The sequence below is a fragment of the Gigantopelta aegis genome, chromosome 3 (genome assembly GCF_016097555.1).
Source record: "Gigantopelta aegis isolate Gae_Host chromosome 3, Gae_host_genome, whole genome shotgun sequence".
NCBI classification, from domain to species: Eukaryota; Metazoa; Mollusca; class Gastropoda; order Neomphalida; family Peltospiridae; genus Gigantopelta; species Gigantopelta aegis.
In genome coordinates this window covers 55,297,454-55,312,623 of record NC_054701.1, presented here as the reverse complement: position 1 = coordinate 55,312,623, position 15,170 = coordinate 55,297,454, and the positions used below count along the sequence as shown (strand labels likewise).

The window sequence follows — 15,170 nt, the reverse complement described above, 5'->3', positions numbered from 1 at the left end:
AAGAGTTTCGTCCATATTACCAATACTCTGCAGTGAATATAACATATTTTTTCTATCGTCAATCACAAACTTGTGAAACTTTTCCACTTTGTCTTCGATGTCTTTGGGCAACTTCTGCGCGATGTGTGTTCTTTGACACAGTGCATGTCCATGTCCATGTCGATTCATGAATCTGGTGCACCATTCCACTGAAGCTTTGAAGTCCGATGTTTGTTCGGCAAACTAGTCACTTTTAGCAAGAGTTAGGGCCTTGATGCGTACCATGGTTGACCTTTATTGGCATAGGGCGACTAAGAATTTTACAAAGGTAGTCCGTTGGGCGACCATCGATTTTAGAATCTGACGAATATGGTACTACCAATTAAAAAAGAAACGCACTGAACTGACGCAAAAACACTATATACATGGTTATTATTATACATGGTTGTTATTCATCAAAGAAAATTCTAGTTTTGATTTTCACTGTCCAGTTAAAATGAGGGCTAGTTGAATTTGAGAAGGGCCAGTAAGATTTTTCTTCAACTTGCCCTGCTAGCGACTATGGTTTTCATGTTAATTTTCAACCCTGGCATACAGATGTCCGTGTTACAATATAACCATTTTGCTTAAGTTCCAGGATCCACTCATTCAAGTCATTTTCTATACCCGCATATGGACTAGGATTTGATTGCATCTTCTTGAGTTTTTTGGTGCTTGTTTGAAGTTTTTTCTTCTTACATCTCCAATCTCGCATTAATTTTTTGCTAACACTGAATTTACATTCTGCGGCACAGGTATTGTTTTCTTTGGCAAAGGCAATAACCTTAAGCTTAAATGCTGCATCGTAAGAATTCCGTTTATGTTTCAGCATGATTGTTAAAGAAAAAAATCTGTGGCAATGAAAAACTGTATAAAAATCGCTGTGACGATCGAGAAATGAATAAAGTAATGTTTTCTCTATATATAAATTATGTCCAAATTAATTTGTATAATTGATTACTGCACCAATAAAACAAGCCGGTTTTGCTTATTTAATATTCATTTGGTTGGCCTTGTTTTCATTGGTATCGGGATCACACGAGGTCGGTAACTATTATTTCAGGAGCAGGAAGTTATGCAAGTCGGTTATGTAAGTCGCAAGTTCTTCTTTCCGGCCCCGTCATACCACTGGCTGAGTATTAAAACAAAGATTGATTTGTCTGTGCTGTTTTAACATTAAACAACACACTGACTTATGACCCTATATCATTATCTCTGGATGGTATTGTAAGCTGCCTAATTAACCACTTTTCAGGTCTCTTGATTCAGAGACAGGTGCATTTGTTTACCTATATGTGCTAAGCGGCTTTGTAAAAACAACAATAATGGATCACAAGAATCAAATAATGTTTTATTACAGTGAATAAATATTAAAGGTAAGTACATGTAGTACTATTGTGAGTTTGAGGCTACTTTGAGATGAGATCGTGATTTAAAAATAAATCCATGACAAACTTGCAAAACGTCATTTACGACATGCCGGGGCGGGGAATTGTTTATTTATTATTATTTTTGTTTTTGTTTTGTTTTGTTTTGTTGATTCTCTTGTACGTCGACCCCCTGGCCATTTGCATAAAATTTTGGTGTACACAATTTGACTTATAGGCAAAGATATACAGTATGCAGTTTCAGTACTCACATTGTAAAACCATTTTGTCTGCAAATTAATAAACTTTTTACTTGAAGTTTAAATCTAAAATAGCTCAGGGCAAGTAGCTGATGCTACTGACTGAGTTTCATGTTGAATATATAACATAGCATCAGTTTAAGATATCTTCTTGTTGTTTTTAGGTTGCATTGCAACTGTTGGAAACAGCCATTGCCCGTGGCCAGTGGCTGATGCTACAGAACTGCCATCTGCTGGTGAACTGGCTTAGAGATCTAGAGAAACAGCTGGAGAAGCTTGTTAAGCCTCATCCAGACTTTAGATTGTGGCTCACTACTGAGCCAACGCCAAGCTTCCCCATTGGAATTCTACAGAGATCTCTGAAAGTAAGCATTTGTATTCTGTTTTCATGTAAACATATAACCAACACCAGGCTTCCTCACTGGGATTCTGCAGAGGTCTTTGAAGGTAAGAACTTGTATTCTGCATTAATTTAAACTTGTAGTCAGCACCAGGCTTCCTCACTGGGATTCTGTAGAAATCTTTAAAGGTAAGGATTTGTATTCTGGATTGTAAATATTCATTTAAGATGGTAGTAAATAATAATTTAAAATTAACTACAGGTATTTTTGTCTTTTTCTTTTTTTATTTCTAGTACTGAATACAACAGAAATGATATGTTTTCTTTTAAAATATCTTTATTTTACCAAATGTCAATCACTGTGTGCAAACATGACCCTTTTAATTTATCATTAGTCCGATACATATTGCCTTTTCATTTGTATTGTTTACTACTTTTGTTGATCTTTTTTTCCTTATTGTTTAATCCGAATACAGCTATAAATTTAAAAGCATTGCTTACTTGAAAGCATTATTAATAGCAATGTATTCTAAATTCAGGTTGTCACTGAGCCACCTAATGGTCTGAAGTTGAATCTGCGAAGTACGTACCACAAGATCCCAGCCCAGTCTTTCTCAGAATGCTCCCATCCAGCATATTCATCCTTAATCTTTGTGCTGGCATTCTTCCATGCAGTGGTGCAGGAAAGACGGAAGTATGGCAAGATAGGCTGGAATGTCTCGTATGACTTCAATGAATCTGATTTCCGAGTGTGTATGCAGATTCTCAATACATATTTGACAAAAGCTTTTGACCAAGGTGACCCAAAAATTCCATGGAGCAGCTTGAAGTATCTTATTGGAGAGGTATGAAATGGATGTTTAGACTATCAACCTATGAGTATAAATGTGAAGTATTTTTTACTACTTTACTAATTTGATTTAAGATAGATGTGATGGAAATTATTTTCCTGTAACTCATCAAATAATGCTGTTGAAAATTAATACATATACGGATCAGGTTTCTGAAAGCATGAAGACAAACTGTCTTATAATGTCCTTGACATTAAATTACATTGAACAGTTGGGATTTTGTTTATTAATTTCCTGATTTCAGTGGCAATATCAGTACATTAAAAAAAGTCAGTGTCATATAAAGATGAGTGTCTGGTCCAAGAATTAGTCAATGGTCATTTGCTCGTGGTTTGTTACTAACAATTATCGTTGTATCAGTTCATAAAAATTATTGCTTGTTGTTCTCTCAGATAACTGGGCAGACATAGGGATATTTTTTGGTCAGCACTGGGTTTTAATACAGGTAGTATGTGAATGGAATTCATAAAATCCAACCAACTCATTATACCAACAAATTCATAATGCAGACCTGTCAACCCTCCCAGATTCCGCGGGAGTCTCCCGGTATTTGCTCAAATCTCCTTCACCTGTGCGGGAGACAATTTCTCCTGTTAAATGACATTTTTGTAAGCATAAAAAAAAAATCGATCCTCTTTTGTCAAAATAACATAAGGGAAGTAACTCTGCCTTTTTTTCTCATTCGGAAAATGTTGACTACTTTCAGTTTCTGAGAATGTAACAGACCGAATTGTCCTGACTGTTTAACCTTTGCCGAAGTGAGAATTGTGGAATAGCCTATTTATATTGTTCAAAAAGCACATGGAGTTTATAAAATGATGTGTTATTATAATGTTTGTTGTCATCGTAATCATAATGGCTACGAAGCTTGTTGCCGCTAATTCAACAGGCCGTGTATTGACATTCAGTGTTGCCATATAAAAAAAACTATCCAATTTAGTTCTAATAACGCCTGAATTGTAAAATGTCTTCCCACTGGATTACATAATGCAACTATGACGAATCTGAACTGCCAGACTCCGAGTTGACAGCGATACATTATGATGTTAAAATTACGTCACAGCAAGACAACGAAAATACCAATTAGCTGTATAAACATACTTGTGTCAGTTAATTCTGTATGTTCGTGCAGTAAAGTGTTGGTTATAAGGGTACACTTCAAGAAATTATTTTTGTACAATTAAAAAATGTTGTGTTTGACATTGACATAAAGTTACTCACGGAAATAGGTATAATTCCGGTATATTTCACACGATTTCTGTAATGAGGTTTTACTTATGATTAATGAAAATACAATGTTTATTGAATCATTATAATGATTTTAAATGAGTACCACGCCACCGTTCCTCATTACAGTAAAAACTGTATATTAATTTATATAAATTTGTCTTTGGTACTTAGGTACACTAACCACAAATGATAATGTAACGCAACCTGTAAGGCTGTAAATGTACTAATTAATTTTTTAATGTCTTGTTCATGTTCATGTTTTTTGTTTTTTTAATGCCAAGATCTAAGGTTAACAAGTATATATGACATTATATAGTATTCATATAACTTATTGTAATAATGTTGTTTTTTTAAATCTTGCGATTTTGGGTTAAATTGTGTGAATTTAAAAAATCTCCTGCTTTTTCAACACACACCTCCTGCTTTCTCTTGACTAAAGGTTGACAGGTCTGATAATGCCAAAATCAGTTAGGTCCCAATATTGGCATTAAAACAGTTTGATAGTAGTTAAATGTATCTTGCTTCTTAAAGCTGCAGTCTAAAGGATATTTTTATTATTTAATCATTTACATAGGTCATTCTCTTTATGTCACATATAAGTTTATTATTCTCCATTTTAAGAATGAGAAGTAAGGTGGTTTTTCACAGGTTTGTGTTACAAAGTATTTAAAAAAACATGCTGACAGACATGTAGGTTGTTTATGAAGGCAGTTGACGATAACTGTTCATTGTGATAACACATTAGTTTATTAAAACTGTAACAGTGTTTGTATTTTGTATTTGTAAGTGATGTTGTAATATGGTGGTGCAGAATTGCAGCTTCAGCTATTGAAATGATGTTCAGCTTGTGTTGGCTGTTTGTGTGATATCTGATTGTGTACTTGTTTCAGGTTATGTATGGTGGCAGAGCCATTGATGACTTTGATCGCCGTGTTCTTCGCACGTACATGAATGAATACATGGGAGACTTCATCTTTGACACATTTCAGCCATTCCACTTTTTCTTGAATGAGGAAGTAGACTACAGGATCCCAGAAGATGGACCAAAAGACAAATATGTTGGTGAGTTGTGGGTGCTCGGGTACTCATTTAATGTGCCACATAGTTACATTTTGGACAAATGTATCATTTTAACTTCACTTCTAAAATCTTCTCCAGTGTTCCACTGTTACTAAATATACTGCAGAGAATGTATTTGTGGAAACTTACATATTGTTATCCTTTTGTGTGTGACATATTAATCATGTTGTTATTATTTTTTAAATAGGGTTTCAACTTAAACTGTGATCTATCCAGAATAAAGAACCCTTATTCAATCATCCACCTTCTGATTATTAGATATATTTATTATGAATGAAGCCAAGACAGTGTCCTGTTGTCAAGTTTGATTAAAAGATTTCTTGTAAAAGACAATCTTAATATGATCATAAATATTTTGGTGTACTCCTGGAATTTTATTTTACACTGCAAGTGAAACTTTGTGATTACTTATGTTTACTGCTTATTTTACTATGATGGAATCAACCATATTGGCCTCCTGTTTACCATTTAAAAGGGTTGAATCAGGTTTTTCATTGATTATGCATTACAATAATCCCTCCTATTGACATCATCATTCAGTTTTACCATTCTGTAGCAAAATATGTTAGTATTTGATTAATGGCACCTCTTTTTCTGTTGACCCGGCCCATAGCAAGATTTGCAAAATGATGGTAGAAGGGAACACAAGCACTTTTTTGTTTTGGGGTGGGGAGTGTTTAGATATGTAATAAGACAAAAAAGTAAGTGTTTTGGGCCTCAGATAGGAGGGCACTGCCTTCCCCAACCTCCCCAGTTCCTGTTGACACAAGTGAATATTAGATGAAGTAACCTGTTTTTGCCTATGTTACGGTAATATTTTGACTTGTGAAATTTCTTTGAAGATTGTGGCTAAACTATTATAACTTTCTTCCAGCTTTCATCGAGTCTCTTCCATTGTCAAATACACCGGAAGTGTTTGGTCTTCATCCAAATGCTGAGATTGGATATTACACCCAGGCAGCTCGTGATATGTGGTCTCATCTTGTTGAGTTGCAGCCACAGACTGGTGAGTAGTGGTTTGTATGTACGATACAACTCGTACCATAAAGGTTTCACATTTTGTTTAACACAGCAATGCCCAAAGCTAGTGTCTTTTAAATTCAGGCCACCAGTTAATTACAGCCAATAATATAAAAAAATCCCATATAATCATATGTAAAACAAAATCACCAGAGTTAATTCTTTCAATATGGCACCATATTACTAAAGATATGTCTGCTTTTATGAAATTCACTCTCAAATATCAAATTAGAGGATATTGGCATTAAACTGTAATACAGTTATAAATATTAGATACTAATTTTTAAGTGAAAACGCATTTTTTTTTTTTTTTTTTAATACAGTGCACTAGTAACTGTAGCTGTAACTGATGAATACTTTTAACATGATTTGTTTTAGACGATGAAGAGTACTTGATTTTATCGGTTCAATAAGTAAAGTGATTAGACACTATTTTACATATTGTTTTTGAAGCTTAGTCATGTTAAAGAAGTATATTCTCAGAATTCATCACTGTCATTTTTCTTTCTTTTTACCTATTATAAAGTTGGTAAATATTTATTTAAGAAACACAACATGATATGGTTTCATTACATTTGCAGTGTGGAATTAGTCATTGCATGCTGCTGAGTTCATGAGTTTATGATAAAAAATCTTTGTTATAAATGTTTTGTCTTAATGTGTCTTGGGTTTTTTTTTTCATGTTACCAGGTGAAAGTAGCTCGGGTATAAGTCGAGAAGACTTCATTGACAAGATAGCAACTGATGTGTTGAGCCGTCTACCACCAGAGTTTGAGCTGGACAAAATAAAGAAGAAGTTTGGCATTGGTGTGACACCAACAACGGTGGTTTTACTGCAGGAACTGGAGAGGTTCAACAACCTTGGCAACAGGATGAGGAGATCTCTGATCACACTAAAGCGGGTTTGTCTTGTTGGAATATATTATTTAAGACAATGACACCCAATAGCCGATGTGTGTTTCTATGCTGGGGTTTCCTTAAACATTCATTCATTCATTCATTCAAGTCAGGACCGGCCTCGGTGGCGTCGTGGCAGGCCATCGGTCTACAGACTGGTAGGTACTGGGTTCGGATCCCAGTCAAGGCATGGGATTTTTAATCCAGATACCGACTCCAAACCCTGAGTGAGTGCTCCTCAAGGCTCAATGGGTAGGTGTAAACCACTTGCACCGACCAGTGATCCATAACTGGTTCAACAAAGGCCATGGTTTGTGCTATCCTGCCTGTGGGAAGCGCAAATAAAAGATCCCTTGCTGCTAATCGGAAGAGGAGCCCATGTAGTGGCGACAGCGGGTTTCCTCTCAAAATCTGTGTGGTCCTTAACCATATGTCTGACGCCATATAACCGTAAATAAAATGTGTTAAATAAAACATTTCTTTCTTTCATTCAAGTCAAAATTTGTTACAAGTCGCAATACGTCAAAGTTAATCAGTAACAGACGTAATATTTTTTTAATTGTTGTCTGTTGTTTTGATGATACTAAGCGAGATTCATTCAGTGATTTGTAACATGTTTATTCTATATCTGTACTTTTCAATTAAAATCTTGTGTAATTTCAGACTACTGGATTATTTTTTTCATAAAACCATGTTTTACTGAGATATATTTACTTTAAAAGTTTTTAAACATATAAAATAATGTTCATATGTGAAAGGATAGGTATTATTTGTATGGGTTTTATTAATTTTAGAGCAGTTAGTGTTTAAAATTGTGCAAAAAAAGAGGGATAAAGTTGGGCTTATTTATGCACATTCGTGGCCAGATGTCCAATATTTACAGCAGTTATTCCCGATCACTGTCTTTTGCTAACCACAATTTGTTTTGGAAACAAACTATGATTCACATCACAATATTTTGTGATTTTCATTGTTGGTAAAACGGTTAAAGTTAATAAGCTGTCACAATCGCCTGTTGTTGTCAGAGTTATTTCTGGTCATTCTGTTGTTATTGCCATCCAGTGCCACATGCAAAATGACAGGCAGTATGAAGTAGTGAATGCACTGCATGTGGTATACAAAGAGCCAACTTGTGCGACATTGGGCAAGATATCTCGCCTGTAGTATCCTAAAGGTTACTGTAGTTGATGTGTTTGTTGCTTTCACTTCAGGCACTGGCAGGTGAGGTTGGAATGAGCAGCGAGCTGGACGATGTAGCCAAATCACTCTTCAATGGCTTCATTCCTTCCATCTGGAGGCGTCTTGCCCCGGACACACTCAAGTCGTTGGGAAACTGGATGACACACTTCCTCAGGAGGAACGCGCAGTATGTTAGTTGGGTAAGTGATTTTCAATGCAACTGCTTTGTATAGTAATGCAAACATCTCTATTTCATACAACTATCCTGTTGCTCTTTTTTAATTTAACTCTTACTATATTGATGAGATCAGCTGTTCCACACATCCATTTGTTAACATAATGTAAAAGATAGCTTATCATTTGATTGAAATTTAGTTGACCAAGTTCAGTATATTGCCACTTTACAAACATGGTCCTGTGTGATTGTTATCCAGTTTCTCTGTTTAATGTTAGTGTTGTTGTTGTCTTCTAGCTGAATGAGGGTGAACCTTCAGTTATGTGGTTGTCTGGGCTGCATATTCCCGAGTCCTACCTCACAGCTCTTGTACAAGCCACATGTCGTAAGAATGGTTGGCCACTTGACAAGTCCACACTGTACACCAATGTGACGAAGTATCAATCGGCCGAAGATGTTGCAGAGAGAGCTCACCAAGGTATACAAACAAATATGGTGCTTATTTGGCTAGTTCACGTTCAGTTCATCTAACACATTATGTATTTATGACTAAATCAGCTTTTCTTGTAGCGCACACCTGTCATGGGCACACATGCCGGCCTTGGCCGGCTCCTCTGTCCAGGACAGGAAAGGGTTTGGGGTGCGTGGGAGAGAGGAACGCCAGCACTGGCAGGTACAAGAGAGCACCAAGAGCCCGACCGGGGTCAGTAGTGAGCTGGGGGGTAGTTTTGGTGCTATGGAATTTTGAAAGTCTTGTAGGATTAAGCCAAAAAGAACAGTTGCACAGTTTTAATGAAGGAATTTGGGGGCTTTTTTTAATGGTCAGCCAAAAAATAAAGTGGAGCTACATATAGTTTTGAACTTGCCGAGAGTAGCTCATTATCGGAACGTAGTCTATTGATGGCTGTTGTTGTTGTTTGTCTCTCTAGGTTGTCCCAGTAGTGGCCCTCAAACTAATTGGAATCTTTTATCATGTGACTGAAAATGGAAACCAAGGACTCAGAAGATTTTAATCCATCTCATTGACTGTTGGGATGATCGGATCAGTTTACTACAGAAATAACTTACATATTGGAGATTTTACACATTGTACAGTTCAAGTAATAATACAGTGATGAAAGTTAAACTTGACAATGTAATTAAAAAATATTTTTTTTATTACAGGCTGCTTTGTGTCAGGGTTATTCCTGGAAGGTGCTGCATGGGATCTTGAAAATAGGTGTATTGTTCGACAGAAACCAAAACAGCTAATTCAAGAATTACCTATTTTGAAGATCATTCCAATAGAGGCCCACAGACTGAAACTTCAGGTAAAATACTTTTTTGTTTCTTTTTTTTTTGTTATTCTCTTTAGTTCCCTACTGGTCTAACTGGAGGGGACTATAGGTTTTATCTCCACCCTTCTGTCTGCCTGTCCCACAAATGGTTTTCCAGACTTTTTTTTGCAATGGCTCAAGATACTGAACTAACATTTTGTGTATAACTTTATCATGTACTGTTACAGATCAAGTTTGACTTTCATGGCGATAGAGAACATTGATTTATTAAGCATCGGCACTGGCTAGAACGAGAAATAGCCCAGTGAGCCCATCAACAGGGATCGATTCTAGACAGATTGTGTATCAGGGGAGCGATTCACCACTGGGATACGTCCCACCCTCTATGGTCCTTGAAATTGGTATCAGGACTTTTTTTCACAAATGCCTCGAGATATGAAGCTGAAATGTTTTACATAGATTTATCATGTACAGTTACAGGTCAAGTTTGACTTTATGGGTGATTTACCCATTTTTCACAGAGATATTGCCCTTGAAGTGAAAATGTGTTGGGGCTGATAATGGTATACATGTATTACTTTAGCAGAACTCTCAGAATGCTTATTTAAAAAGTCTTTTTTTAGTCTCCTACTGGTTCAACCGGAGTGCATGGACTATCTGTCCCACATAGTTTTCCGGATTTTTTTTCCACAGTGCCTTGAGATATGGAGCTGAAATTTTGTGTATAATTTTACTATATACTGTTACAGATCAAGTTTTGGAGGGCATTTTTTTTTTGCAGTGCTTAAATATATTGAGATGAAATTTTGTATATAGAGGATTCGTCACAAGTATTTTTTAATATGGAAAATATCATCTGAGTCTATGTTAATCGGTATTTGTCGAGGCTCTGCCGAAAATGTTATGCTCAGGTATACAGGTCTTGTTGGCTTGTAAACAAATGACCCATCCACAGCAACACATTACCTAGAGACCTTTCAATTTGCATACTGTTATTAACCGGGTTAAGACACTAAATTATCACATGGATTTATGACATGGATATCATGGGTAAGTTATAGGATAAATAGCTTTATCACATACTATTACAGATCAAGTTTTTCAAAGTTATGGCTCTTGAATTTAGGAGATATGAAAATGTGTTCGGCCCAGTAGGGGACAAGTATTGCTTTAGCAGTACTCTCAGAATGCTTGTTTATAGAACAGTAAATATTTACACATATATTTTGGATATTTGAGATCCAATTTAGGTGGCCGCTGGTCATGTCAGTTATTAGTCCCTATTGGTCCTACCGGAGGGGACTAGATTTCATCTCCATCCTTCTGTCCGTCCATCTGTCTGTCCCACTTAAATTTTCCGGATGTTTTTTCTTTACAATGCCTTGAGATATTGAGTTGAAATTTTGTTTATGGCTTTATCATATACCATTGCAGATAAATGTTCACACAGTTATGGCCACTGAATTTAGGAGATATGAAAATTTGTTTTCCAAACTCTTTAGATATTGAGATAAAATGTTGTATATTGCTTGATCATGTACTGTTACAGATTAAGTTTTACTTTTATGGTGATTTACCAGGGTTGTTTTTTTATAGAGTTATATGACCCGTACAGACATTTGTTGGGCCCAGATGGAACATGTATTGCTTTAGCAGTACTCTCTGAATGCTTGTTTTGTTTTTGAGGATACTCGCCATGACAAAGTGTTAAAATTATTGAATTACTCTGTTGTTGAGAAGGACTACACCTTTGTATACTAAAAGGCAAAAGTTATTGTGACACACAAAAGACAAAGATAATTGATGATAAGTTTTTACTGCCATGTATGTAACGTTATAACATGGAAAGAGAAATGTCTGAAGATATGCCAATGAGCAATAGTCCATGAAAAGGGCGCACCTTCCATATGCAAATGAGCCACATCACTAGAGGGGGTCCAGAGCGAAGTTCACACAGTCAGTAGCGAGTGTGTCCAAGGATGCTGTAGATGTGTAGATGTCGTCGGACTGTCCTTGCAGATACACCTCTATTGCTAGGGATGGTACGGGCTGTGAGGTTTGCTGGCTGGAACCTGTTTCGCAGATGCATGGTACGGATCCATGTGTCTTGACGAGGGGTTGTCACAGGTGGTCGGTCACTACGGAGACGGTCCCTGACCTGGTTGTTTTGTTGATATCATTGCCATAAGTGCCATATGGTGTTTCTGTGGAAGTTGAATTGACATGGGATGTCCCAGATTCAAGCATCCCTATGACTCGCCATCTGTCATTTTCACTGAGACGTGGTATGACGAAATTGCATCAAACAGTTCACTAATGGTGTTTTTCTGACTTCTGGACTTCTGAAGGCTGCACAGAATGGCAATGATTTGCGACTGAATGTCTGGCCTTTGATGGTAAACACAGGACAGGATTTCTTCCGAATATTCCATGTTTCTTGCACAAAGCATGCAATCGCTGCAACAACTGCTTGGTTGCATTTCTTCGAGCTGTTTCATGCACATTTTCTCTGGTTTACATCCATAAATCCATTCACAAATTTATTACTCCAAACAATCCATGTCACAATAACTTTTGCCTTTTAGTATATTTCATAATACCATTGATAGTGGGTTTTGGGGTTGTTCAGATTTCTTAATCTGTTTGATTTTCTTATTAGTCATACACTAGTCAGTATACAACTGTTGACCATTTTATAATTTGGAGAATTATGTGCATTTATTTATTAATCATATTTTTATGTGATATTTTCAGGTTGTTGGGAATAATTTCTCATTTCATTATGTTTGTTTGGGGTTTTTGCTTTATTTTACTACATTGATACATTTAAAAAACATATAATCTGCCTCTTTTTTTCCCCAGAACACGTTCCGTACTCCTGTGTATGTGACATCTCAGAGGAGAAATGCGATGGGTGTGGGTCTCGTGTTTGAAGCGGATCTCGCCACTACTGAACACATCTCTCACTGGATTCTGCAAGGACTTTGTCTCATTCTGAACACGGACTAAACTAAACATCCACGCTCACATGTGGACAACACTTTTAGTCCAGGCTCAGTTTGTTTCATGGCTGCTTATAATCACAGAACTTGTCGGCATGGAGTGAATTACTTTGATTACTTGGAGAATTCTATTGGTTCGCTAACTTTTAAACACAGTTCAGTGATGGGGATCTGAATTAAACATATGACTGCTAACTTTTGCATATGAATACTTTGAAAGTATTGACAGATTTAGAGCTTAGACATAGTGTTATTTTTAATATAGACTTACACAACTGAACCAGCCCCAACTACTGAATTGATGGCAACACATATTGTCAGGATCTTTTGTATATCTAATCAGGTGTATTAACACAATCTACTTGCGATAAGTGTCATCAGTGTACACCAGACACTAATGTTTTTAAAACTGTTTTCTAATAATTGTAACTTATATCTGTGAGGCTATTAAACAGCAATTATTGAAGAGATGGTGAATGAACTTTCATGTGTAAATAATAAATATTGTTTCTTATACCCGATATATTGTATTTTTGTATTGGGATTTATTACAAGGGAAAGCTATTCTCTTAGGTCTCACTACACAGATCACTTCCGGGTGAGAGTTCATTCATCACGGTCCACTATCGTTCTTAATTGTGACACAAGTTATGGTTCACACATTCACTTCTAGGAAATGGTGAAGATTTTTTTTTTAAATGTATCTTTAATGGTAAGCCTTCTGGCTGTATTTTGTCCATGTTATTTTGTAATATATTGCATTGACCTTTTGGGACATGGGTGTATAGCGCAAGAGTCAGCCAGAGTTAATTGGTTAATGAACCACTTGTTCTGACCGGTACTACAGCCATATGTAGTCATATAGCAAAAAACTGAGATGGAAATGTTCTTAATTTTGGAGTGAAAATAAATGCTTATATAATGTATGTTTGCAATGGTGTATGTTGTTAGTGCCAACGAGAACCCGTTCTGTTGGCAATCTTCATTTGAAGTTGGGCAGTTTAACATGGATTTCAATGGCAGATGACATCTGTGTAGCGAGACCTTAGTTGAGAAGAATTAATTAAGTAATTGCGAGTACGATGAAATGTATAATCTTCACCCTGTCTTGTTTCCTGGATGTGTTCAGCATCTGCTGTGAACACCTCCACTTCAGTTTGGCTTTAATAAAAACGGTGGGATTTAGATTTAAATGAACAACATCCTATAGTGTAGATGATGTCAGCTGTTATTTCATTTGTTAAGTATTAGGTTAATTATTTAATATTTAATTTTTGTCTGGTGCATCTATATTGGGGAATTACACGTGTACAGAACGTAGTGTAGCCGTTCTGTTACTGGCTGTAAATTTATTATGAAACTTAAATTACCTGCCAAATGTTAGCTAAATATGGAGAAAGAGGGTTGTTGTTTATTTTGTTTGGGGTTTTTTTTTTTGCAAATCAGTACATTGTTTTGTCTATTGTTGCAGGAGTTATATCTTGTTAAAATTTCAAACATTGTAAATATACCAGAATAATATATTTCTTGCTGTTTTTAATTACAAATAAATGCAATATGATGGTTTATTTATATTGATTACAAAACTGTCATATCATAATTTTATTTGTTGAACAAGAAAAAATCTTTATACATTGTATATCTTCATGTGTGTTCCCTATTTAAAAAAATGTTTATAAAAAAATCACAGTATTTGAAGCTCTTAATGTTTGTATTTCAGTATTATTTACATGTAGCATAAAAACATTCTGGACTGAATAGCATTATACAGGTGTGTATGTGTGTACCACCACCTTCCATTTAATATTTTGTTGGTTATCATCCATTCACATTTGTTGTTTTATGGTTAATAAAAAAAAGCATGCAACGTTACACTATTTATCTATATATTTTTTACTAATACCAATTATTTATACTGAATGAAAATAAACATTTTCATTAAGATTTTTCCTTGTTTGTTTTATACATTGTATTAAAAGTGTGGTTTTGACTTTTGTTTGGGTATTTGACACAGTATTTTATAAATCAGAATCCCATATAAAATACTTATTATACTCTTACAAGAAATGGAACAAAATGGTGTCTGTATTAACTTTAATTGGAAAACTGTCTGAAGAATTGATTAGATCTGCCCCGGAGTGCAAAAACGTTGTCTTTGAGATTTGGGGGGGGGGGGGGGGGGGGGGGGGGGGGTTAAATTTGTTGTTTGTAAAATTATAACACCAAGATGAATATAGAACTATTAAATGCCAAATACAGAGAAATATACTAGAATAGAGCTTCAAACAATAACTATTTGAAGACCTTTGACAGCAATAAATTATATATATATATATATAAAATCCAATTCCACAACTAGAGTTAAATGTGTCAACTCTTGAGGTTATTAAATACTGTTTCAATTTATTTCTCACAACTAGCCTTGGTGGTGTCATGGTTAAGCCATTGAACACAAGTCTGGTAGGTACTGGGTT

At 35.7% G+C, this 15,170-nt stretch overlaps 1 protein-coding gene across 1 annotated transcript in view; it reads left to right on the top strand.

Annotated features, from left to right (window-relative positions):
* LOC121368270 (dynein heavy chain 10, axonemal-like) overlaps positions 1 to 13,112 on the top strand; it is a 123,635-nt gene extending 110,523 nt beyond the window's left edge. Inside the window, exons 66-74 of the mRNA XM_041492927.1 lie at positions 1,810 to 2,010; positions 2,525 to 2,830; positions 4,957 to 5,128; positions 6,021 to 6,152; positions 6,857 to 7,068; positions 8,275 to 8,442; positions 8,715 to 8,895; positions 9,582 to 9,727; positions 12,557 to 13,112. Coding sequence (XP_041348861.1) covers positions 1,810 to 2,010; positions 2,525 to 2,830; positions 4,957 to 5,128; positions 6,021 to 6,152; positions 6,857 to 7,068; positions 8,275 to 8,442; positions 8,715 to 8,895; positions 9,582 to 9,727; positions 12,557 to 12,703 — 1,665 coding nt within the window. The 3' untranslated portion in view covers positions 12,704 to 13,112. The remainder of the gene's footprint in view (positions 1 to 1,809; positions 2,011 to 2,524; positions 2,831 to 4,956; positions 5,129 to 6,020; positions 6,153 to 6,856; positions 7,069 to 8,274; positions 8,443 to 8,714; positions 8,896 to 9,581; positions 9,728 to 12,556) is intronic.
* The last annotated feature ends 2,058 nt before the right edge of the window (positions 13,113 to 15,170 follow it).